Raw genomic sequence first — 27,084 nt, 5'->3', positions numbered from 1 at the left:
CTAGAAGAGAAGACAGGTGGGCAGTCAGCACCCACTAGATCATAGGTTCCCAATCTTCTTTATGCTATGGAGCAATACCATTAAGCAAAATCACAACAAAGCCTTATAAGCTGACAAATTCCTGAAAAAAAACTTGTCACAGATTTAAAATTCGTGTAATGGAAAACATGTCTCAAAAAATCAGAGAGATACTATGATTATAATCAAATCCAATAAAAATGCAAAGATAATTATAGTATGGTGGAAAGAGGAGAAGAAGGTGGGGTAGAGGGTTGAGCTTGTATCCCTATTCTCTGCCACGGGGTTTCAAATGGACTGGTTCCAACTCCCAAAGCTGACACTTAGTTCCCAGTGCTGTCACAGCAAGAAATGACCAGTGGATAGAGGAGTGCTCCAAAGATTTCTCAAGCAACAATCTGCTGGATGAACTCAGCAGGTCAAGCAGCTTCTGTCGTGGGGAAGAACTTTGAGGTTTCAGGTTGAAATCCTGCATCACGATTGACAGTGGAGAGGGAAGATAGCTATTATAAAGAGGAGAGGTGGAGTAGTGAGAGAGGTCAGAGCTAATTGGTAGATCAGGGGGGGGTGGGGGAAAGAGAAAGGGGTAGTGAAATATGACAGGCAAGGTAGGAGAGGGGAAGGGTGGAGCTAAGAGATATGATAAAAAGAGGTAGACAAAAAGAAAAAGATCAAGTCTGGGAGAGTGAAGGTGGGTACTGCTGTTGGAAAGAAGTCTAGCTTACACAATTTTTCCTTATAGAACATAACTACCATTTCAGGAATAATTCTTTCTGTTGTAAATAAATCCTCCTTTTAATAAGGTTACAAACATGAGGTCTCCAGCTAGTCTCGTTATAGCTGTCTTCTGTTTAATATTTCCAGCATATTCCTTCATTTATCTCTAAAACTTCCCCTATTCATCTTACATGTTTCAAGCATTGTCAACCTGGATAACCTTGTTCTCCTTCCTATGGCCTCCATATTTCTCCAATTTCTCCATTTTCTCCAATCCACTCGCTCTGCAACTTAAAACAATAGTTAACACAAGGGGTTCTGCAGATGTTGGAAATCTTTGAGCAATGCACACAAAATGCTGGAGAAACTCAGGATCTTGATCAATGGTTTCAGCCCAAAATATCAACTGTTCTCCCTTTCTATGGACGCTGCTTTTAGTTGCTGTGTCCCTTCAATATTTTGTGTGTTCGAACAATTGTTTCTTCCTTCATTTGAACCAAATAATTTAACTGAAACATTAACTGTTTCTCAATCCACACATTACTCTCCAACTTGCTGAGTACTGTATTTCTAGCACCTTTAATTTCTGATTTCCAACATTTTTCTGCTTTCTGATTTTCAATCACTTCTTTTTCTTTTTTGAAACTTTGAAAACACAGCAACACCAATGAAGTAAATCATTATGAGCTAAAGGACATCCTTATAAAAACTGATTTATTATTTAAATTTTGCTTAAGATTAAAGTGCAAATTCCTCATATCATGCATTAAGACGGCACTAAATATTTTATATAGTTCAGTACATAAAGCAGACAAAATTTTACTGTAGTCTAATATATTCAACTCTGACCTATAAAAATGTATATTTACTGACATTTTTATTTAATTCCATTCAACAACACATATTGGGGCCTCTTAACTATCAATGTACTACAAACTAAAGAAATAGGAATTATACCTGCAAATTTGTATCTTCTCTATTGAATCGATGTTGAACCCTTCAATCAACAAAGGAATGTTTTTAATCTTATTTAAACCCCTATTTTAATTATTAAAGTCAAGTGTAAAAAGTACAAGTGAGCATTAAATTTTCAATGGCTGATCAGATTTGAATGTAGAACACCATTTACATTACCACGGTTAATTTTACTTTTGCAGGAAGATACTAAACTTCAATAAAGTGACTTCTCTTTTGGAGATCTAATTAAGGTCTTAAATGTAGGATATTCGGAGCATGAATAGGGAAAAAGGCTATCCAGTTCCTTGTCTTACCATTCAATAAAATCATGGCTCGTCTACCTTGGTGGCATTTCTTGCATTAGTATTTTATTCTTTGAATATCAAAAACATTTCCCACTCAGCTACACAGTACAGCTAATTTATAACATTTATTCGATCATGCTCATCTTAATTCAATTAAACTAATTATTTTAATGTTATCAATTGGCTCTATGCTTGTTAATTATAAATTCTAATCACTAATCTAGATTCAAGATTGCTTTAAGCAAATTTACACAGTACATTTTAATTCACAGCTAACTGTTTGATGGAGAAAAGACCACAATCTCACCAGCCAGATTATCTCAGATTTAATGACAGATCAACTCACGGAACCAAAATTAACAAGGTATTTTAATATTACTGCAGTTTCTTTAAATATAAAGCTACACCCTAAGTGTTACATCATCAAAATCCTTTGTCCATTAAAAATCCATACAAGTTGAACACCATACAATGTTAGAGCAGAACCCAGAGAAGTAGGGAGAGGCCAAACGCTACCAGACTGGTTAAATACGGGTGATCTCAGTTAATAGGTCAATACTGTAATACAGACACAAGGTGTCTATAATAGGCCTAACAAAAGGGTGTCATCTTTTTCTCAGCTTCCAAGCATCTCTTTCTCTTTTGCACATCCACTAATACCTACTTACTAATCCACTCCACCTACCTTTTTAAATTAATCTTTTCCAATAATCTAAGAACTCATGTTTCTTGGTTTAGGAGTTAGAAGACAGTTCATTGCTCACATTAGGTGCCCTCTACATTGGAGAAACCAAATGTTTTTGGATAATCTATACTGTTCACAACTGACAATCATTACATCTAACTAATTAACATTAACCATTCAGTGTGAAATTTTAATAGCACAATTATTAACTGGAGTTTCAAATCTAATTGTTACGGTAAAAATCTGTTTTCATGTTTGGAGAATTTAGACAGGATTACTGCACATTCACCAGGTGTGAATAAACTGGGTTTATACTATGCAGATACGCTTAGAAAAATATTATAATTTTCTCAATGTTAACTTAGATTCATTGGGTTCTACACCAGAAACAGACCATTCGGCCAACTGTGGAGCACCTATATACGGCAATTTTAAACAAATTCCGATCTTCCCATGTTCCTATCTATAGCACTACCACTCACCTACATGTAGGGCAATTTTAAAGTAGCCAGTTAACCTACCAACTGCATACCTTTGCAATGCAGGAGGAGGCCTGAGTACCTGGAAGAAACCAGTGTGGGCGCACAGTGCTTGTTACAAACTACTAATCGTGATTTTGCTTTATCATTTAAATAGATTCTTAAAGCTTTTTTTTTTACCAAACTGGTGTAGAATAAACTGCTACACATACTTCCCTACAATTAAACAAAACCTCATTACATACAGGCAATTCAAGATTAAAATATTCAGCACCAAGCCAAGTCTCCTCACTTCCACTAAGAGGAAACATAAGTACATCATTGCTGGAACTACCTCCAATTTGAAATATTATTTGCATAATACGTCCTTCAACCAGTTAAGCGTCATCATGAACTGCTTTGCTTTCAATATTCACTAACAGTTTGAAGTCGAGAATGGCTATTTCCCCAAATTTCCTGCTCTAAGATTGCCCATACTACTATTCCTCATGCATGCACTTTGAAAGCGAATGCCCATTCAGTGAGGATGATGCCCAGTTACAGCCATTCAGGTGTTGGATCTGCACTTAAAGAATTCTAAAATCATTACCTAAATATTTGAGACAAAGTTCACCCTCTCAGCATTTGTGGGGAAAAAATCTAAATTTTTCAACTTGAATTTCTTGATACATTGCAAATAACAGTGTGATTTTATGGAAATCACACCAGGCTATTTTCCAGGACCAATACAATGAAGAGCGAGGGGGGGTGGGGGTGGGGTTGGTCACTTGCACTTGGCCATGAGATTTGACACATTCCAAATTTTCCTCAGCAATACAATTTCAAATATGTGAACAAAGTGTTTCCAAACCAACTTTGTTTTCCCGGCTGCATTATACAGTTTCAAAGGGAGCACATGTTAACACTTCCCTTAAATCCTAGAAGTGAGAACAGTTTTAATAATATGAGTTTAACTATAACTTACATGTAACAGTGTTGGAGACCATGAGCTATGTCGGAGATGCTTCACCATTGAAATGTGTCGACCAAGACTTCGATGAACACTGCAACATTCGTCACAAACCAGCACTCCACGATTTATCGATGCCCAACCAGGATCTGTAGAGATTACAATATGAAATTAGTGCATTTTACACAAAATAGGGAACATCACTTTGTAACGTGATAAAAATTAAATCCTTGCCTTACTGGTAAAAGTCATTTACAGGTGCAGCTATAGCTGACATGTTGAATAGCAGTTCTGAAGATCTTAATTACATATCTATCTACTAGTTCCAACAGCTTGCCTTCAACAGTAGGTTGAGACAAAGCCAAAACAGTAACATTAAGCTTTAAGAACAATATAAAATCTATTCTGTATTCCATAGTACAATATTCTCAACCAAATCTTCTAATCTACCATTAGCACTCATACAAAAGGTTTGCTACATGTTTTAATGGTTATATTTTTAACAGAAATGTTTATTACACAGGGGACAACATCAGATTCAGGTTCAGTTTATTGTCATTTAGAAACCACAAATGCAATGCAGTTATAAAATGAGACAACGTTCCCCCAGAATGCTATCACAAAAGCATATGACAAAACAGACACCACCAGAAAATCCATGTAACGTTTGGCAATCCCCAATCCAGTGTCTGGAGAGGCTGCTGCATATTAATATCATGCTACTGTCTAGCGCGTTCCCCGGAAAGGAGCTCCAAATCCACCAGACAAAAACAAGACCAAAAACTAAAGCTACAAGACCTGCACAAAACCACATAGTTACAACATATGGTTACAACAGTGCAAAGAATAGCATAATTGATAAAAAAAAACAGACTATGTGCACAGTAAAAATAGTCCAAGATGTTAAAAGACTAAGTTCAAAAGAAATCACCACAGTTTCCACAAGTCCCCAGGGTCCCGACAGACTCGCCATCCCACACCGGTGGCAGAAGGGAGTACCCCCGCTATGGACTTCCAAGGCGCCGCCCGACTCAGCCTCGCAGATGCAGCACACACTGAAAGCGACCTGAGTCCATCGAACCTCCGAGACGACCATCCCCTCTGGCACAGCTTCTCCGAGCACCATCCTCTGCTGAGCGTATTAAGACGCTCCCGCCAACGACCATCGGCAACGCGACCCCGAGGACTGGGGGCCTGTTCTTCCCAGCAGAGACCCGGACCTCACAGCAGCAGCAGCAACAAAGAAGATCTTCCTGGAATTTCCCGATGTTTCTCTGTGCTTCCACATCTGTTTTCAATCCATTATGATTGCGCACGGCACCCCACTTCACAAATAACAGAGGATCAGTTCCGGAGTGGCCGCTGCAAGCTGCGTCACGCTGCCACCTTGGATCTTTATTTATGTACTTAGATTACTCTTAAATACCTGCAGAAACATAGGTTAAATTAATAGGCTCTAATGACCATAAGGTCATAAGACATAGGAGCAGAATTAGGCCACTCAACCCATCAAGTCTGCTCCACCATTCAATCATGGCTGATTTATTATCCTTTTCATCCCTATTCTCCTGCTTTCTCTTCATAACCTTTGACTCCCTGACAAACCAAGAACCTATCAACCTCTGCTTTAAATGTACTTTAACTTGGCCTCCACAGCCATCCGTAGCAATGAATTCCACAAATTCACCAGCACTGGCTAAAGAAACTCCTTTTCATCTCCATTATAAATGGATGTCCTATTCCAAGGCTGTGCCCTGTAATCCTGGACTCACCCACTATAGGAACATCCTCTGCACATCCACTATTCAGGCCTTTCAATAGCAAATAGATTTCAGTTAAGTTTCCCCTCATTCTTCTAAACCCAGCGAGTACAGGCCCAAAACCATCAAACACTCCTTATATGTTAGCCCTTTCATTCCCAGAATAATGCTAGTGAGTATCTCAACTCAACCCTCTCTAATGCCAGCACAAATTTCCTTTGCCTAAAGCTACTCACAATACTCCAACTGACCGATGGCTCATAAAGTCTCAGCATCACATCCTTGTTCTTATATTCTAGTCCTCTTGAAACGAATACTAACCTTGCATTTATCTTCCTTACCACTGACTCAACCTGTCAGTTAGCCTTTTGGGAAACCTGCACAAGGACTCCAAAATCCATTCGTACCTCTGATTTATTAACTTTCTCCCCATTTAGAAAATTGTCTATGCCTTTATTCCTTCTACCAAAGTGGATGTTCATATACTTCTCATCTGCCACTTCTTTGCCCACTCTCCCAAAATGTCCATCATACTCCCTGCTTCCCTAACACTACCTATCTTTGTTTCATCTGAAAACTTGGCTACAAAGCCATCAATTCTGTCATCCAAATCGTTAGCATATAATGTGAAAAGAAGCAGTTCCAATACTGACCCTTGCAAAACACAATTAGTCACTGACAGTCAACCAAAATTGGCCCCTTTTATTGCCACTCTGCCTCCTGCCAATCAATCTTCTATCCATGCCGGTATCCTTCTTATAATATCATAGGCTCTTATCTTGTTAAGCAGCCTCGTGCACTACCTTCTGAAAATCCAAACAAAACATCAGTCAATTCTTTTATCTCTATCCTGCCTGTGATTTCTTCAAAGAGTTCCAACAGATTTGTCAGGAAAGATTCACCTCAAAGGAAAACTCAGTTTTATTAAAATTTCAGTGCATTTTTATAGCTGCATAGAACACTAATCAGAGTAAGAAAAAAATCAGTTTTAAGATATAGTAAAGCAAGAACAAAATGTACATTCCTAAAATTTATCATAGCAATGAAAAAAAGCAGAAACTCATCTAGAACAGATGGTATCAGGGAAAGCTGAGACTTGCTTCAGGGCTCATGTGCAAATCAGAAGTGCTCTATGACTTTAGAAGACAAATCCATACATCTAAGATCCTTTAACTGTCTTGCCAGACCTTTTAGGTGTTCACACTAAGTGCTGAGTAGAGTTGAAAGAAATTCAAGTGGTGGTTAAAATAATATCCCTGTAACATCTCTCTTCACCAGTGTGGGTGATTAGCTTCAGGAAACCATCAAATGACATTCTGCTCATTTTTAAAAACCATGCAGTCTGCACCATAGGTTTAATTCTCTTAGGCCAAGTTAACCAGGTGTTCAGGAATAGCTTCAGTGGAAAAGTGAAAACTGAGGTGATAATTTCAAGATGTTCATGTAGATTATTATCCCATCTTGAACGTTTTGTAAAGATTCTTCCCCATCAATCTTTCCCCTTTGCTGAAGATGGTATACATTAGGGTGGAATAGTGTATAAAAAGCAGATATGTAAAACAGGTCATGACATGTCAAAAATTAATCATATTTGAGACAATATAACTGATGACAAACCCAATCTTCACCAAATTTGCCAAATAGTCAGAATCAACATTTATTATCACTGACAAGTGTCATGAAATTAGCGGTTTTGCAAAAGTACGATGCAAGACAAAAATTGCTATAAGCTACAAAAAAACAGTGCAAGAGAGGAATAATGAGGTGGACTGTTCAGTTATCTGATGGCAGAGGGGAAAGCAGTTGTTCTTGAATGTGGTCTTCAGGCTCCTGTAGTTCCTCCCCAGTAACAGTAAAGAGAACATATCCAGATGGTGAGGGCCCTCAACAATGAATGTGACTCTTTTGAGGCACTGCCTCTTGAAGTCCCTGATAGTGGGGAGGATTGTGCCTATGATGGAGATGGCTGAGTCGCAACCCTCAGCATCCTCTTTCCAGACTGCAGCCTGCATATAAGGTTACGATCCAAACAGTCACAATGCTTTTGCTGTACTTCTGTAGAAATTTCCAAGAGTCTTTTGTGACATACTTAAATTCCTAATGAAGTAGAACTACTGGTGTGCCACCTTTGTGAGCTCATCAAGTTGGGCCCATGATAGATCCTGAGATGTTAACGCCCAGGATGAAAATTTACTTGTACTTTTCAGCATTAAGGATTCCATTGATTCTGACCAGATCACCAACTCCATTTGCAGAAATGCAGCCCTAAACTTACAGGGAACCTCTGCCATGCTTCATTCTTGACTGCATACACACATCCATGTAGCATTCTCCAGCTCTTCTATGGAAAAACTGCCTCCTACTTGAGCCAAAAATTTCAAATTTTGACTCATCAGACCAGAGCACTTGCTGCCATCCTTCAACACCCCAGTGGGGATGTTTTTGTGTTTAGGTGAGTGCTTTGGCTTTACTTTCTTTTCAGAGGAATGGCTTCTTGGCAACAACTCCTCCATGAAAACCACTCCTGACAAGACCTCTCCGGGCTGTGAGGGGGATACTTGGATCCAATGGCTTCTGTGAGTTCAGAGCTGTTAGCAGTGTTAGACTTCTTCAGATTTAGAAGGGACTTTATATCTGTTGCAATCACATTCTGTGGCCCTCAACATGCGTTTCTAGTCCTCAACCTTGCCTGTTTCTTTGTGCTTCTTCAAAAGAGCTTGAACAGCACATCTTGAAATTCCTGTCTGCTGTGAAATTTCTGGTTTGGAGAGATAATGTTGATGCAGGATGACCACCTTGTGTCTTGTTGAGATTCTCACTCTTGCCATGATATAAGAATTGATTATTTAAAGGTTAAACTGCCGCGTCCTCACCTTTTAGGTTGGTTGTCCTTCACCTAGTTTAATACTTTCTACACCTGTTTCTGTTAATCAGTTTAGTTTATTCAAATCATTGTCCTTGATCCTGTTTGTTACCTTTGTTTAATTGTGTACTAGACTATATACCTACAAAGTAATCAAGTTTTTATTTGAAAAGTAGTCTATTACTTTGTTACTTCCTGTAATACAATACAAATATTTCTCTATAACATTTTTTCTTTGGTAGAATGACTGTTTGGAAATCCAAAATCTGCTCTTTTCTACTGACACACTAATACAGAAGACAAAAAGTAAGCATTTAAACAAAATTTATACAAATTAAACCTCACTACCTACATTTCCAAAATCATACTTGCATATTGATATTGGACATTTTTACAATAACTTCAATCTATGATTTTTAAACCTTCCCATAAATGATCGTCCATTTCTTGCCTGTGGTGAAATTATCCCCTTTCAAAAAGTGGACCCCAGAGAAATGTATAAAGCTCTTGTTTTAAATATAAAATCTCATGCAGGTATCACATTCACATCTTCAGGTTTCAGTTGCACTGGGAGCTATGGACCTCAGATGCAATTTCAATTAAAATTGAACTGCAATTTCAATTATTTGCCACATGGGGGCTTCACACATTGAAGAAATTCAGCTGTCACATCAGAAGCTGGAACACGTGTTCTATTTATACAATTGCTGGACATGCTCTGAAAAGTAAGTCTCCCGATTTTTTTTCTAAACAGCAACTCAATGGCTCATATTCTTCAATCCATACACATCTCATATCTGAACTACTTATACTGAGAACACCAATGTAAACTACGCTTTTACCAAATTACCCTTGGGTCTGGGGAAAGTGACAGCTGGACCTACAGATACAAATTCAAATGAGAAATAGCCCCAGAATCCTACTTCACAGATGAACTAGCATGTCTAGTTAAGTAAAATGCATGAATTTAATTCACATTAACAGACCAGAAATTATAATAGCCCTTTCCCGTTACAAATAACTCATTCACCATTTTGGATAGTAGGAATCTCAAATTCAAATTTACTTTTAACATCAGACTTGGGATATTTCAATTGCCTTTTTATTTAAAGCTCCAAATACCACTCTGCTGGATTCAGATCATCTGTACCTCTTAAATAGCAAGGATCTTGGCTAAAAATTTCTTTAAAAAAAATCAATTCTGAGATACAAAGTGATCAAATTGTGTCCCTAATCAGAATCAATACTCTGAAAAATGAATGCCCATTAACAGGTGGGAGAAAAGTGAAAGTTGTAAACATTAACTTCTATAAACAAGTAGGAACCCACCATGACTAACACAAGAATGAATATGAAACTTTTACACTGCAAATGACAATATGAATATGGCAGTAGGAGAAACACTCATTTTCTCTGTCCATACTAGCTACCACAGTAATTCCATTAACAATCATTCCAAATTACACTGTAATGATCAAGATATTCACAGACAAAAAAAAAGCAAAGATAACATGAAAATTAGCTAAATCATTCCATCTGAAACTCAGTTTTGTTCAAACTGATCCCAAGCCACCAGAACAAATATTATTCTTAGATCAAGCAAGCTCAGAAATCTCATTTTATTCAAAGCATTGGTGAAAGTACTCTATTGTCTTTATAAGCAGCTGCAATTTTATTGTGAACAAAAATAGAAGCAGATTATGACAGATAGCCCCTCAAGCGAGCTCTGCCTTGAATTTGGCTGGTATAATGTTGGCTTCAGCTGTACTTTCCTGCCTGTTATATATAATCAACAATTTCCCCATGGCTTAGTCTTCACAACTGATTAGAGAAGATTCATGACCCCAATTTTGCTTCAATCAGCCTAAAGTGGATTTACACTTATTCAGAAATTTTCTCTGCCCTATTGCAAGGCTAGCATCTGCACAAACATTTACCTGTTAAGTCCCTCGAAAACTGGTGATTCAATAAGCACTTCTCAGTCTTTTAAATTCCAATGCATAAAGTTTCATGCTATTCTAATTTTCCTTGACAGACAATCCTTTCATCCCAAAAATCAACCCAGGGAATCTTCTCTACACACCCTCAAGCAAATCCCTCATTTAAGGTGACAAAAACTTCATACTATATTTTAAATATGCAGTCGTTGTCTTGTATCATACATGTTCTTACATTATCCCATTTGCAACAGACACCAACATTCCATAAGAGTACCATGTGCTTAAAACAAGCATGTAAATAATTATCTTTACTTTCAAACCTTCTGGAAGCTTCCAGTACAATGCTTCTTCCTCGACCTATGGATGCAAACCCAAATCTTTGAAAAGTCATAAAAAGGGCCAAAGTTTGTAAGCTCAACTCATCTTTTTCTTGGACAAAAACCCATATAGCTCTTTGTATGCTTGAAATAAATGCTTATTACTGCACAAATCACAAGCAAAAAGAAAAAAAAATCAATGAGCAAGTGAATGCAAGCAATTATCTATTCAAGAACCATGCTTGCCCATTAATATGAATATAAATTTTTACATCGTTTTTTTTAAGAAGTGTCAAACCTTCCCAAAGCAATTGGTGGAATAACACTGGAATTTTCAGAGCAAGATCTCAAAGAGCAAATGAATGACTGGTCTGAAAGCGTTTAAATCAAGGGAAAAAGCACAATGTTCTAATTTTGAAAAGTGCTCTGGAAGCTTTTCCTCTCAGCTTAACTTGCAAGGTTGGTGTCTCATTCGAATGATAGCATCTGCAAAAGCATCTCACTGCAGGGTTCAATACACAATTTTATGCATCAGTGACTTGAGTGCTACTGCATGATCCGAGGTGCCATGTGCATTTGCAGCAATTCAGTTTAATGGCACCACTTACAACACATGTAGATTGATGTCAGAATTCACAGATATCAGCACAAAGAATTAAAATTTTACTTTGGTCTTGCATTTTGTACCTAAAAGGTATGAGGTTCCATATGGGTTTTAGGCTAAATAATTTTTCATCAATTAACATTGCTATTCTTTTCTCAATTTACATTATTTTTAAGCTTTTCAACATAATGTGGTATAACACTTCATCTGTATGCATAGATAACAGAATGAACTGTTCAGGGAAGGTTGTGGCAAACCTAGCCCATCAAGGTGCCTAAGGTCCAACTAAAGACCAGAATGGCCCATTGTGCATTTGCTTTCACACACTTTTCAATACTGTTTACCAAGAAAATTTGCATGCAGATTCAGAGCCAGATGGAAATACATTACACACCGAACCTTTGGCAGCTGTCAAGGAAACTTTCATCCCATCTGTCTGAATGAAATTTGAACCCAGGACCCAGATGTGAAAATTGCTGACACATTAGTTGTATTGTTCCAAACTGAAGAGTATTGATCTGATTGGTAGCCTTCATTCTGACTGAGAGAGATTAAATGTTTCAGAGGAAGGTTTGCAGTGATTCTTCCATGGTCTTCCCTCCTCCAGTGTTTGGTTTTACTGAAATAATTCAACCTACTGAACATCAGTGCTACCACCATATTTGAATTAGTTCCCTTATTTCAAATTCCCATTTTGCAGCCTTTATATTGCTTACTGCTAATAACCATATTACACAAATACTTTAGAACATTTAAATGCAGATGCACCAATTTAAAGTAAGAAGGCATCAAAATGTCTTATTTCAAAAAGACCCACTTATCTAAAGCTCAATTTATTATCAAAGTACAAATATGTCACCATATATAACCGAGATTTGTTTTCTTGCTAGCATACTTAGTAACTCTAGTAACCAAAATATCATTAAAGACTACATGCAACAGGACAGACACAACTAATGTGCAAAAGACAAACTGTGGAAATACAAAAGAAATAATAATAACAACAAATGAATAAGCAATAAATATTGAGAACATGAGATGAAAAGACCTTAAAAGTGAGTCCATAGGTTGTGGGAACAGTTCAGTTAAAGGAACAAGTGAAGTTGAGTGAAGTTATCCCCTCTGGTTCAACAGCCTTATGGTTGAGGGGTAAAAACTCACCAGGCTGGTGAGTCCTGAAGCACCTGCACCGCCTTCTTGATGGCAGCAGCAAGAAGAGAGCACAACCTTGGTGTTGGGGGCCCCTGATGGCAATTGCTACTTTTCTGCAACAGTGCTTTGTCTAGATGTGTTCAACTAGGGAGGGCTTTACCTGTGATGGAATGGATTACATCCATTTCTTTTCGTAGGATTTTCCTTTCAAGGGCATTGGTGTTTCCGTACCAAGCTGTGAAGCAAGCAGTCAATATATTCTATACTACACATCTATAGAAGTTTGTCAAAATTTTAGATGACATGCCAAATCTTCATAAACTTCTTAGAAAGTGGAGGTACTGCCTTGCTTTCTTTGTAAATGAACTTAAGATGCTGGGCCCAGGACAGGTCCTCTGAAATGATAGCACCAAGGAATTTAAAGTTGCCGACCCTCTCCACCACTGATCCTCTGATGAGGACTGGCACAAGGATCTCCAGCTTCCTCCTCCTGAAGTCCAATAATCAGCTCCTTGGTTTTGCTGACATTAAGAGGTTGTGGCTCCACTCAGCCAGATTTTCATTCTCCCTCCTATATGCTGATTCGTTGCCACCTTTGATTTGACCACTGACAGTGGTGTCATCAGCAACTTAAATATGGCATTGGAGCTGTGCTTAGCCACACAGTCGTAAGCATAAAGCAAGTAGAGCAGGTGCCTAAGCACCTACACTGATGGAGATTGTGGAGGAGATCTTGTTGCCATCCTAATCGACTTGGATCTACAAGTGAGGAAGTTAAGGATCCAATTGCACAAAGAGGTATTGAGGCCAAGGTCTTGACGCTTATTGATTAGTTTTGAGGGGATGGTAGCATTGAATGCTAAGCTGTAGTCAATAAAGGGCATTCTAATGTATGCATCTTTGTTCATATATTCAAGGTGTGGAAGAAAATACCCAGAGCTGACACTGTATTGAGCAAGGAAGGGTTAAAGATCTTCAAATGTAAAATTAAAGTCTACTGTGACTAATGTACTCTGTGCTACTGACAATGTGCCTTTCAGTCAGGATGATTAAAATAACTATGTTTGTACTTCTTTGTTCTAAGAATTATCACACCCGATATACTCTTTTAGCCTGTCTGATATACTCTTTTGAGAAATTAACACTGAAGTAAATGTGTAACTGCTCAAGGACATAACCTGCTACTCTGCTACTCAGCAGAATTGCCAATGAAGTTCCTCCTTCTGATTTATGTGTTTTTCTCTTGTATGCTTGGGATATAAATAAGAGCGTGACCCACTGTCAGACAGAGTCTCGGAACTCCGCTTTTAGGAGGATGAGCTCTCCATGATATCAAGCTACAATAAAGGCGTTCTGAAGTGATTTCCCTCCATGTCTGAGTGTTAATTCTTTTTCCGCAACAACACTGGAATGAAGAAGCACTGGAATGGCATCTGCTGTGGACTTGTTGTGCCAGTATGCAAACTAGAGCAGATTCAAGTCACTTCTCAGGCAGGAAGTGAGAGGTTTTATCACCAACCTCTCAAAACACTATCACAATGGATGCAAGTGCCACTGGAAGACCGTCATTGAGCCATCCAACAACTTTGAGACATGGACACTAGGTTATTTTGGTGGGGGAAGGAGCAAACACATTGGTGAAACAAAGTGCTGAATACTTTATGCGATATTAACACATTTTTTTTCTAAACAATAATGTAGTTTAATTATACTAATATGAGTCCCTATGAGTGCTTTTTCACAAAATCCACCTTCATTATTCTACCAACAATATGATCACCTTGGTACTTTGCAACATTTTACAGCAATAATGAAAAAGTTAGGATATGCATAGCGGTTAATGCAATGCTCTAACAGTTTGAGACAGAGTTAGAGTTAAACTCCTGCATCACCCTTAAGGAGTTTGTACATCCTCCAAGTGGAATGTTTGGGTTTTATCTGGGTGCTCTGGTTTCATAGAAACATAGAAAATAGGTGCAGGAGTAGGCCATTCGGCCCTTCGAGCCTGCACCGCCATTCAGTATGATCATGGTTGATCATCCAACTCAGAACCCTGTACCTGCTTTCTCTCCATACCCCCTGATCCCTTTAGCCACAAGGGCCATATCTAACTTCCTCTTAAATATAGCCAATGAACCGGCCTCAACTGTTTCCTGTGGCAGAGAATTCCACAGATTCACCACTCTCTGTGTGAAGAAGTTCCTCCTCATCTCAGTCCTAAAAGACTTCCCCTTTATCCTTAAACTGTGACCCCTCGTTCTGGACTTCCCCAACATCGGAAACAATCTTCCTGCATCTAGCCTGTCCAATCCCTTTAGAGTTTTATATGTTTCAATAAGATCCCCCCTCAATCTTCTAAAATTCCAGTGAGTATAAGCCTAGCCGATCCAGTCTTTCTTCATATGAAAGTCCTGCCATCCCAGGAATCAATCTGGTGAACCTTCTCTGTACTCCCTCTATGGCAAGAATGTCTTTCCTCAGATTAGGGGACCAAAACGGCACACAATATTCTAGGTGCGGTCTCACCAAGGCCTTGTACAACTGCAGTAGAACCTCCCTGCTCCTGTTCTCAAATCCTTTTGCTACGAATGCCAACATACTATTTGCCTTTTTCACTGCCTGCTGTACCTGCATGCCCACCTTCAATGACTGGTGTACAATGACACCCAGGTCTTGTTGCATCTCCCCTTTTCCTAATCGGCCACCGTTCAGATAATAATCTGTTTTCCTGTTCTTGCAACCAAAGTGGATAACCTCACAGTTATCCACATTAAATTGCATCTGCCATGAATTTGCCCACTCACCTAACCTATCCAAGTCACCCTGCATCCTCTTAGCTAACACCGCCGCCCAGCTTTCCTCCCACTGTCCAAAGACAAATCGGTTAGTTGGTTAATTGGTCATTGCAAATTGCCCCACAAATAGACTAGGGTTAAATTGGGGGCTGCTAAGTGGTGGTGCTCAAAGGCCTGTTCCGTGCTTTATCTCAAAATAAAATATTCCTAAAAACACTAAAAACTATTTTGTAAATTTTGTCCATCGCAGGTAAAGACTTTCCTACCACTGAGCATATCTACACAAAATGCTATTGCAGGAAAGCAGCATCCATCAGGAACCCCCAATACCCAGGACAAGCTTTCTTCTCATTGCTGCCATCAAGGAGTTGGTCAGAGAGCCTCAGGGACCACACCACCAGGTTCAGGAAAAGTTATTACCCCTCAATCATCAGCCTTTTGAGCCAAAAGGGATAACTTCACTTGCCCCATCACTGAGTTCTTCCCACAATCTATGGACTTACTTTCAAGGACTCCATTCCGTACTCTCAATATTTTTTGTTTGTTTATTTATTTTTCTTTCTTTTTTGTATTTACACAGCTTGTTGTCTTTTGCACTTCAGTTGTTTGTCTGTCCTGCTGGGTGCAGTCTTTTAATGATTCTATTGTATTTTTTTAGTTTTTACTGTGAATGTCCTTAGGGTTGTATATGCTGACATATGCATTGATAATAAACTTATCTTGAACTTTGAAAATACACCAACTTTGAGCATCATTGATTATAACAAAGTATCGTACAATCCCTTTGAGGAATTAATTTTAAGAAACTTTGATATTCTGATATTTTATCTGGAAATTATATACAAGATGTAATACAGCACACAGAAACTTGCTATTCAGCCCAGTCAGGCTGGAATTTATGCCTCACAAACCTTCTCAACTTTTCTCCATTTAACTATCATTTCTAGCTCTCTCTTTCAAATACTTAAGAGTTTCAAAGGACTTCAAAGACTTGCATACATTATTGCGATTGCCACATCACAAAAAGTAAGTAATGCTGGGTCAGAGATCTAGATACATAGATAGTTTTAAAGGCTTTATTTAGGATATTTCCTGATCCTTCCCCACACAAAAATAGGCATAACAAGCCTATCATCAGTACTTTTTGATTAAAAACTCATGGTCCTTTCCCGATTGCTCCATTAAAGACCAAAAATTGTGCTAAGTTTCTTTCAGATACATTTTTAAAAATTAAATGTAAATTTGAGGCCTATCTGGCTTCAAAGCCGAACCAAGACATTATCTAGAAAGCAATTTCAGAAACATCAAGAGATTTAAAAATACTTCGATGTCCTTTCATCAGAAATAAGTGTTCCTAATATTTATAATTTTCATCCATCCATTATTTCAAGTTATCTTGGAAAACAAAGTTGCTAATGATATTTCCTAAGTTTACATAATGCTGATATTATCAAAGCTAATATTTACTGCCTATATCTGAAATAGGGGTAAGTAAGGGGAAAATACAGTGATGCTACTTCATTAGGGGTTTGAGGAGATATGATAGTTACCAAATATTCTTGCAAATTTCTGTAGGCATACTGTGGAGACCATTTTGACTGGCAACATCACAGTTTGGTGTGGAGGCTCCATCACAAAAGGCTGCAGAGGTTTGTAGACTCATGTAGCTTTATCATGGCCAGAACCGTCCCACTATTGAGGGCATCTTCAAGAGGTGGTGTCTTAAGAAGGTGGCATTCATCATTAAGAACCTTCACCATCCAGGACATGCTCACTTTTCATTAGTACCATAAAGGAGGTGGCACACCAGCTGGAAGACCCACATTCAGTAATTTAGGAAATTTCTTCCATCATCAGTTCTCCTCAAGTCTATGACCACTATAGTATTATTCTTTTTCTTTCACACTATTTTGTAATGCATAGCAATTTTATGCCTTTGCAGTGTACTACTGCCAGAAAACAAATTTCATTTCATATGCTGTACAATAATAATAAACCTGATTCTGTTTCCTGCTGTTGTGTGCACCATAGAGCATCAGATGCTGGCTGGCAGTAGTGCAGCATGACCATTTCCACTTACTTTCCACTTACTTGCCCAAGCTTGAATGTTTCTCTGGGTCTCGTCTGCAGCAAGGGTAGGTATTCCCATCTCTCCAAATCCTCCAGGTTACAAAATACAAAATTGTTCAATTCCAATTAGGTCATTAATGAAGCAGCTGGGAGATGCTCTTATAGCAATGTTCAGAGACAAATGTCCAACAATCATTTCCCGTTGTGCAAATTATGGATCTAGACAAAGGTGAATTTTCTTCAAGATTTTCAATGATTTCAAATACCACCAAGACTCTTCAGATACATGTACTGCTTCATTCTCTGGATTCAGCTTAACTATTTTCAAAAACTTGGGAGAAAATATGCTGTTAGCTAGAGCTGCATGGAAGGAAATGGTCATTGTACATCACGTGGCTGGTTCTTCAGGTGTGCCCTAATAAGTCTGGAGTTGAACAGTCATAGCAAAACCCTAACTGAGTATTGGTAAACAATATTGGTACTGTTAAATGACAGTGCTGATGACAACTTTTAATAAGCTACTGAAAGGGATGTAATGCTAAATTATAATTTATTGTGGACAGGGCATTAAAGTAGATGCCAGTGATGTGTCTCAACTGGCACAACCTGGCTACAGGTCTGGCTGGTTCTGAACAAGCGTTCTGGACTTTGTTGTATCCACTACTTTAACAGTTTCTATCCACCAAGCTACATGTGATGGGCAGGGTTCTAAGGAAGAAAGGAGAGTAATCACTCAGCAGATCTGGTTAAACATGGTTGGAACTCATTCAGCTTTATCTCTAGTATAATCTTGTCATAATTCATATAATGTCTGTCAAGTTAATTCCCATTAATTACTAATTGCAAACAACTTGCTTCAACACCATCAGATGTGGTTATATTGAAGCTCGAAGCAGTCAAAACTCTACATTGTTAGAGTTTTTCCTTTGTACTTGCATGATGAGGCAAAATGATCTGTATAAATAGCATGAAAAACAGTTTTTCTACTGTATCTTGGTACAAGTGATAATAATAAATCAAATTAATTTAATTACTTTTAAATGCTTCTTGTTTGTTAAAAGCTCCTGTACCCAAGTATGACTGGAATGTAGAAATACTACTGCAGCGCAACGGAGGTGAATGGCAGAGAGATTTAAAAGGAAGTTAAATAGATAAATGAGAAACTAATAGACAAATATCTGATAGGGTCAGTTAAAGTAGTTTGAGGGGCAGTTAGTTAGGCCAAAAGAACAGGAACATGCTATATAAATTCAGCATTCATTTCTCTATTGCCTCAAGTATCTGGCATTAGTTTCTCTCCAATGTTGAACAAGTTATATAAATAGGATACTGTTATTGAAACAATAATGTATTAAAGCCCACGTGACTGTAATAACACTTTTTCCAGAACAAACTCATTATTCTAATGGCATCTAACATATGGATACTTCTCATCTGCAGGATTGAGAAAGCTCCACTAATGATTCTGTTGTGTAATACATAGTTGCAGGTCAGCATACAATTTGTGTGTAGAGAATGTGAATATTTCTATGAATATCATTGCTCCTGCCTTGTGTAATAACTGAGTAGTTACAGTCACTAAAAGATACCACATTTAAATTGTAGGATTCTGAACATCTTTAACATGGGTTATTTTTGTACATAGAGAAATACTATTTGAGATTATGTCAAAAGTTAATTTTAAAAATCTTCATCTCTTCATCAATTTAAAGAGATCCATGATGCCCTATTGCAAATCCTAACTTTTATTTTATTTTTTTATCTTAACCATTTACAACAGGTAATCAAAGTGCTCAGGAAGAAAGTTTACAGTGGAAGCAATCTCATTGGCTCTCCACTCTGGCTTCGATCACAATAGTAATACCTACTATGACTAATATAAACTGATACTACCACACCAGACTGCTGTTTATTGATTATTGTTCAGTGCTCCACACAAATTATGCCTTCAGTTCTATTCAACAAGCTCCAAAACCTGGGCTTCTTTAACTGAATCCTTGTTTTCCTCACTGAAAGACCACAATCCATGCAGATTGATAAAGACATCTCCTCCTTGCTGACAGTCAACACTGGTGTACCTCAAAGATGCACGCTTACCCAACCACTCCTCTCTTGACATCCATCATTGTGTGGCTAGGCACAGCTCAAATGCCATCTGTAATTTTGCTGACCACTTAATCGTCATCACTGTCTGTTATGGAGGGACCACTGCACAGGATCGGGAAAAAAAAGCTACAGTAAGTTGTAAACTCTGCCAGCTCCATGATGGGCACAAGCCTTCCAAGCACCCAGGACAACTTCAAAAAGGAGATGCCTCGAAAAGGCGGCATCATGATTAAGGACCCCATCACCCAGTATGTGCCTTTGTTTCAATGCAACCATCAAGGTGGTGATACAGCAGCCTGAAGTGAGACACTCAGCATTTCAGGAACAGCTTCTTCCTCACCAACATCAGAATCCTGAACGGACAACAAATCCATGAACATTACCTCAATGTTTTCACTTTCTCTCTTTTTGCATTTTTTAAAAACATATATTTGAATGTACTGCTGCAAAACAACAAATTTCACAACACATGCCAGCGATATTAAACCTGATTCTGCTTCTTAATTTCAACTGCAGCAGCCATAATGGAAAAGAGTGTTCTGTAGATCTACTATAATAATCTACATTATAATTTAAAGGTGCTGGATGAAGTCAATTTGTCATTGACTAGCTTAAGGGATTTTAAAAACATACAACTTTTTAAAGCTATAATTTTATTCAGCACCCATTTGTTACTTACATTCACTTTATTCCTTTTGATGCCATATATTTCAAAAAGTCGAAGTTACCATGCATTACAAAGCAAGGAAACTGCTAGCTTATTATAAAGAACATAATAACCGGGGATCATATTCTCCGGAAATGGAAAGGACATACAGGAGCCATTTCTTTACTCAGCATGGTGAGCCTATGGAATTTGCAACAACAGAAGGTAATGGAGGTCAGGTTTCGGGATATATGCAAGGAAACAGATTAAAAAAAAAGGTCATTAAAGGGATAGGGAGAGAGCAAAAACAGTGTGGAGATTGGAAAAACAGTGTCGAAGAGCTTAATGATAACGCTTGCTCCGATTTTCTGTTTCTCCAACTACTCATATTGCCCTTTTTAGAGCATTGAAAACTTAGCCAAGTACTGACTGCATTATGTAATGAGTACACCATGCAAACTGCACACTTCAGTCACAAACTGGCCAAGGCAAGAATTACATCAGCTCCTCAATCAGGAGAGGGAAAAAAACAGCAATGATTTGAAATGTTATGTAGCTTGTTGGCACATGCCTTTAAAAATGTACAAAAACCAATGTGCTGTCATGGAGAAAATGAAAGATAGGCTTGATTTAGAGAACACAGAACAGTACAGCACAGTACAGGCCCTTCGACCTTCAATGTTGTGCTGACCTTTTAACATATTGCAGGATCAATCTAATGCTTCTCTTCCACATAGGCGCATGGGTGAAATAAAAAATGGAGGGCCAAGAGTCCCTTAAATGTCTCTAATGTATCTGCCTCTACCACCATCCCCAGCAGTGCACTCCATGCACTGAGCAGCAGGTTAAAAAACCATTCCTCTGACATCTTCCCTATATTTTCCTCCATTCACCTAAAGATTCTGCTCCTTTTGCATTAGTCTTTATTACCTAGGGAAAAAGTCTCCTGTTGTTCACTCTGTTCATACCTCTTATCATCTAGTGCACTGGTTAGAAAGTCAAGGACCCAATTGCTGAGGGAGGTATAGTGGCCCAGAATCTGTAACTTATCGATCAGGACCACAGGAATGATGGTGTTAAATGTTGAACAGCATCCTGACATTGATGTTTGCCTTGTCCAGGTGATCCAAGGCCATGTGAAGAGCCATTAAGATTGTGTCTGCCATTGACATATTGTGGCAACAGGCAAACTGCAGTAGGTCCAGGTCCTTGCTGAGGCAGGAGTTAATTTTAGCCTTCACCAACCTCAAAGCATTTCATTAACCATAGATGTGAGTGCTACTGCACAATGGTCATTAAGGCAACTCACACTACACTTCTTGGGTTCTGGTATAATTGTTGCCCTTTTGAAGCAGTTGGGAACTTCCAACTGTAGTAATGAGGTTGAGGATGTCCTTGAATTCACCCGCCAGTTGGTTGGCACAAGTTTTCAGAGTCTTAACAGGTACTTCATTGGGACCTGCCACCTTGTGAGGGTCACCCTCCTGAAAGACAGCCTGACATCTGCCTCCGACACAGATCACAGGGTTATCGGGTGCATCAGGGAATCTTCACAGCTGTAATTATATTCTCCTTTCCAAAGTGGGCATGAAAGGTGTTGAGCTTGTCTGATAGTGAAGCATCGCTGCCATTCACGCTATTGTGTTTTGCTTTGTAGGAAGCAATGTCCTGCAAACCCTGCCAGAGTTGACGTGCATCCAATGTTGTCTCCTACCTCACTTGGAATTGTTTCCTCGCTCTTGAAATAGCCCTCTAAAAGTCATACCTGATTTTCTTGGATCACTAGACTTTAGTGCTACAGTTCTAGCTCCCAGCTGATGAACCCCCTGGTTCATCCACAACTTTTGGTTTGGGAATGTACAGCAAGTTTTCATAGACACACACTCATCCATGAAGGTTTTAGTGAGGTCAGTAACAACCGCGGCATACTCATCTAGATTCGAAGATAGATCCCTATATACAGTCCAGTTACTGATTCAAAGCAGTCCTGAAAGTGCTCCTGTGCTTCCCTTGTCCATAACTTCTTGGTCCTCAGTATTAGTGCTGCAGTCTTCAGTCTTTGCCTATACTCAGAGTTGAAGTACAGTAAGGTAATCAGACTTTCTGAAGTGTGGGCATGGAATAGCGTGGTAAGCACTCTGGATCTTAGTCTAACAGTTTTCCACTGTGTTGTTTCCACTGGTACTACAAATGATTTGTTGATGATAATTGTTTAATGACTGTGAAGCTGACCAGGTTAAAATCCTCCAAAATTAAGGTGTCAAGGAATGCTGTTTCGTGGATGTTAATCACATCGCTCAGATCATCTTGAGCCTGTTTGATAGTGGCCCAGGTGGAATGTCCATCACTATAAAAAGTTCACTGAAATTTGCCATAGCAGGCAACATGGATGGCACTTAATTGCGATATATGCCAGGTCTGGTGAACGAAATTGGGACGTCACCGACACATTGGTACACCATGAGAAGTTGATCATGAGGCATACACTACCACCTCTGCTCAAGAGACTCGACAGTTCTATCCTGATGGTGTATAGTGAACTCATCAATCTGAATCACTGCATCCGATACTAAATGGATTAACCAGGATTCCGTGAAGCAGAGGACACACGCTGTATAAATTTCTCTCTGATGCAGCACCCTAGCTCTGAGATCGTCAATTTTACTTACCATAGGCTGTACATTTGCCAGCAAAATAGTCAGTAATGGTAGTTGAAATCCTCGTTTTTAAAAAAAAAATGCAGTTGCAGTCCCGATCAACAGCTACATTTCCGACCAGGAGTCCTCCAAATGAGGATCTTACAGCCACAATCAGCATTACTTCCATTGGTTTTAAGCAGAGATACATTATTCAGTTGCCTTAAAACATCTTTATAGACCTTGGACACATTTGTGATTTCACATTTTGCTGAAATGGGAATATATAATCGTATCCATCGAGCTGCTCTGCCACCAGTTTGCCCTTTTGAAGGCACCCCTGAAGACATAACATCCACAGCCCTAACAATCTTTTGTGTCATCTGCTGAGGCTTCTTTCAAATTGTGCACCAACCGCAGATTAGTACAATCATTTGTTATAAAATCAAATTTATTAGTTTATATTAACCTCTACAACTCCAGGCAACATTATGCTGAAGTTGTCCATCTTCAGTGTGCATTAAGGTGGACCTGTACCACTGTCAAAAGAATGGCAAAGCAGTCCTAAGTATTGACCAAAGCACTGCATTTGGCAAGATTAACTATAGTTTAATCTGTAAATTTAGATTTATTCTAAATATAATGCAGAAGTCGATTTGATGCAAGTTTTATCTATTTTGTTATGCTGATAAAGTACAATCCGGTAGGTGGGGGCTTTAATATAAATTTAGCAGTTAAATAAACAAAAGCTAAAAAACATGAAAAATATCCAAGTACAAATTCTTTCACAGAACTATGTGACTCTAAGCTTTTTCCTTTCCTCACAATTGTTTCCTTTTCTTAAGGGAAGAACAAATAGACCAAAGTCCCAAAGAATCACAATTTAGGAGCCTTGCTTAAATAAACATTCTTAATGAACAGTCATACAGCACAAAAATCAGCCCTTCTGTCCAATTTACTCATGCCGACAAAACAGTCTACCTGGGCTAGTCCTACTTGCCTGAACTCCCATATCCCTTAAAACCCAGCACACAGCTCGTCATCAATTAGATCGTCGTGATTTCAGCTTTGAATCTACTCAAAACGCACAGCTATCTCAAAGCACTGGGCAGTTATGATTGCCTCTGTAAAGGCATCCAAATTCAATGGAAGAATAAGCAAGCTAGTATCAGTACCCTTTCCCTGACACTTTCATCTCTGGTTGGCAGCCCACGTCATTCAAATACACAGCACTCATTCCTGAAACGGAAAATATATAACGTTGCATCATGCAGAAGATTCCCACTCTGAAGAGGAAGGATTCCAGGATGCTCTCAAATCTCTTCTTCCAAAATGTTTACTATCCTCACCCAAAACATGCTGGCAAGTTCACTGCCTACTCTTTCGCAAAGATTAATGTCAGAACAAATCAAAGTCAGGTTGGTAGGTATAAATAAGCAAAGATAATTTGTGGAAATGCTAATATGTTGTAGGGTGTGGAGTAAAGATCAAACAAGGATTACTCTTTCGGAAGATATCAAGTACTTCATGGGCCAAATATTTATAAGCATAGCAGACTGCCATACAAAGAGCTGGTGTAATTCCTTGGCCTATGAACACTCAAAATGTGGGGGGCAATCAATGACAATGGGAATTTCAAATCAATTCATGGGGAGCACACAGATCAAGGGTAAATACTGGAAGTTGTTCCAAACAGCCCATATACCTACCTCCTCAAGCACATCTTTGGCAAGTTCCACTTTGGCGTCATATACAATGAACAACTGATAACCAGTCAGTGATTCTGACGAAATGTGAAAAAGAGGGGGAGATGTGTTGTGTTAGTTTAATAATTTGCATCAGATTGCTTACTGTAATGCAACACATTCTCATGATACACATTCAATTACTGGAGCTAAGTTGCTCAGTAATCTCATATTCCCCTTTCATCAGGAAAATCTCATGGGATCAAGCTCTCTTGTAAAAGGAAGTTTTTTTATATTTTTGAGTCTGGGGTTAAAGGTCTTAATTTAACTACATACTGAACACCTAAATTTAGGACATCACTTTGCAAATGTGAAAGCATTACTGAATTTAAGTATATTGTGCCTTTTCTACTTTGCGTTTATGGTTTAGGATATCAGTCACAAGCAGTTAGCACCAAGAGTTTACAAGTTGCTAAGCCCTTTAACAGCTTACGAAGATCCAAATAAAACGAGACAAAAGGCACATTTGAACTGGACCAAAATGCTGGTAGCAGCTCTCTTGAATCATTATTAGCATTTAATGCTACAAATTTTTAAATGTTTCTAATAGTCAAAACCAATGTCTCTGGTTCAATGAAAATCAAAACTTGCAGGTGCTAGGAATCAGAAATAAAATGGAAAATACTTGAAAAATTTAGATTGGGCAGCGCCTGTGAAAACAATGAAAGTTAAATGTTTCAAATTGAAGACCCTTCATCAAAACTTTGATTAGGGTCTTTCACCCAATAAATGAACTGTTTCTTTTTTCACAGATGCTGCCTGATCAGCTGAGGTTTTCAAGCATCTTGTTTTTCCAACTGGTGCAATGCCCTGCAACTTTTTTTTTTAAACACACTAGAACTGGCTCATTGCTTGGAGTTGCACTATAAACTAAATGAGATGTATACGGTTATGGCTGCAATATGCTATTCTCTCCTCAACATCTGGCTTTACATCCAGTCTCGCCACCTCTGGTACGGGCTCCAGAGCTCCATAACTCACAAGATCCTAGTCAAAAATACACAAGTGTGAAATTTCACAGATTGTTTGATGGAACAAGCCAAATGCTAAGACTGTAACTGTAGCACTGATTCTGCCATCAATCTTGGAACTTGTTAAGATTTTTTTTCCCTTTCCACAAGTTGAAATTTCTATGTACAAAATCTACAGTTTCTGCTTACATACCATTGTTCTATATGCCAGCTTGATGTAATTTGTCATGAATACTTCTCTGGATTAATTTAAACATACAGAAGGATACCATTAAGATTAGGAAATAACTCACACAAAGGGTCTTCTATCAGACAAATCATGTGACATTAAAGGAACCATTTCAAAAACCCTTCCCCAAAATTATTTGTAATTATTTTCTCAATAACAGAGGGTCTTTCAAAAGATATTTAATCTCAGATGCTTGTTAAAATTATTTCCTGCATCTCCTATTTTTAACCAGTGTGAAGTGTTGAAAAAGTACAAAGCCTGAGTGGGGAGGTTCGGAAAATGTGTAGAATACTGCATCTGAGCCACCATTCAATTTAGTCCAACAGGAAATCTTAACTGTTGGCCAGTTGCTCCCTCAGTCAAAAAAAACATCCACATCATGCAATGTGTGGGATATTAAATCGTTTGTCAGTAATTCAGGCTGGGCATTTAATTTTTACTGAAGTATCATTACGTGGTTTACACTAAAAGGGATTACTGTAAATATAAGATGTTAAAATTGAATCTAAAGGATCAAAGTAGGTCTTAGGAATAAAAATAGGTAAAGCCTGAAAAAGATATAAAAATTTAGGAAGATTCTTCATTTTAATCAAGCTCGTTTAAGTAAAGTTTACCTACAAAGAAATAAAGAGATGGGTGGATTAGCCTTATCCAACTTTAGGTTTTACTATTGGGCTGCCAAAATAAGGAATATTACTTTTTGGTCCTGTTATATTTATCATAAAGATTGCCCATCATGGGTCTCCTTAGAAGTTAATTCTGTAAAAAACTTCCTCTATTGTCTCTCTTCTTGGACCATACTCTTCTTTTTCAGCAAATAAAACAACAGATAACATAATTGTTAAGCAAAGTTTAAGGATCTGGTCTCAATTTAGAAAATTTTTTGGTTTAGCGAATTTTTCGTTATCATCTCCCATTCTCCTTAATTATTTTTTTTATCTCTTCCATGACTGACAAAGTCTTTAAGGATTGGGATGAACTAGAGATTAAGTGTTTTGGGGACCTGTTTATCTCAGGATCTCTTGCCTCATTTGACCAATTGTCAACTAAATTTGCACTGCCAAAAACACATTTTTACAGATACCTTCAAATGAGAGATTTCTTACGTTCCCAATTAACTACTTTTCCTATAGGTCCTGA

The 27,084-nt window shown here is 38.3% G+C and overlaps 1 protein-coding gene across 12 annotated transcripts in view; it reads right to left on the bottom strand.

Moving 5' to 3' along the window:
• The window catches only part of git1 (G protein-coupled receptor kinase interacting ArfGAP 1), a 248,970-nt gene that overhangs the window by 119,838 nt on the left and 102,048 nt on the right, over nucleotides 1–27,084 (bottom strand). For all 12 annotated transcript variants that reach the window (XM_059973326.1, XM_059973328.1, XM_059973332.1 and 9 more), the window contains exon 2: nucleotides 4,126–4,259. In XM_059973326.1, the coding sequence (XP_059829309.1) occupies nucleotides 4,126–4,259 (134 nt within the window). The remainder of the gene's footprint in view (nucleotides 1–4,125; nucleotides 4,260–27,084) is intronic.

The sequence above is a fragment of the Hypanus sabinus genome, chromosome 6, assembly GCF_030144855.1.
Source record: "Hypanus sabinus isolate sHypSab1 chromosome 6, sHypSab1.hap1, whole genome shotgun sequence".
Taxonomy (NCBI): Eukaryota; Metazoa; Chordata; class Chondrichthyes; order Myliobatiformes; family Dasyatidae; genus Hypanus; species Hypanus sabinus.
This window is presented reverse-complemented; position numbering and strand designations above follow the sequence as displayed.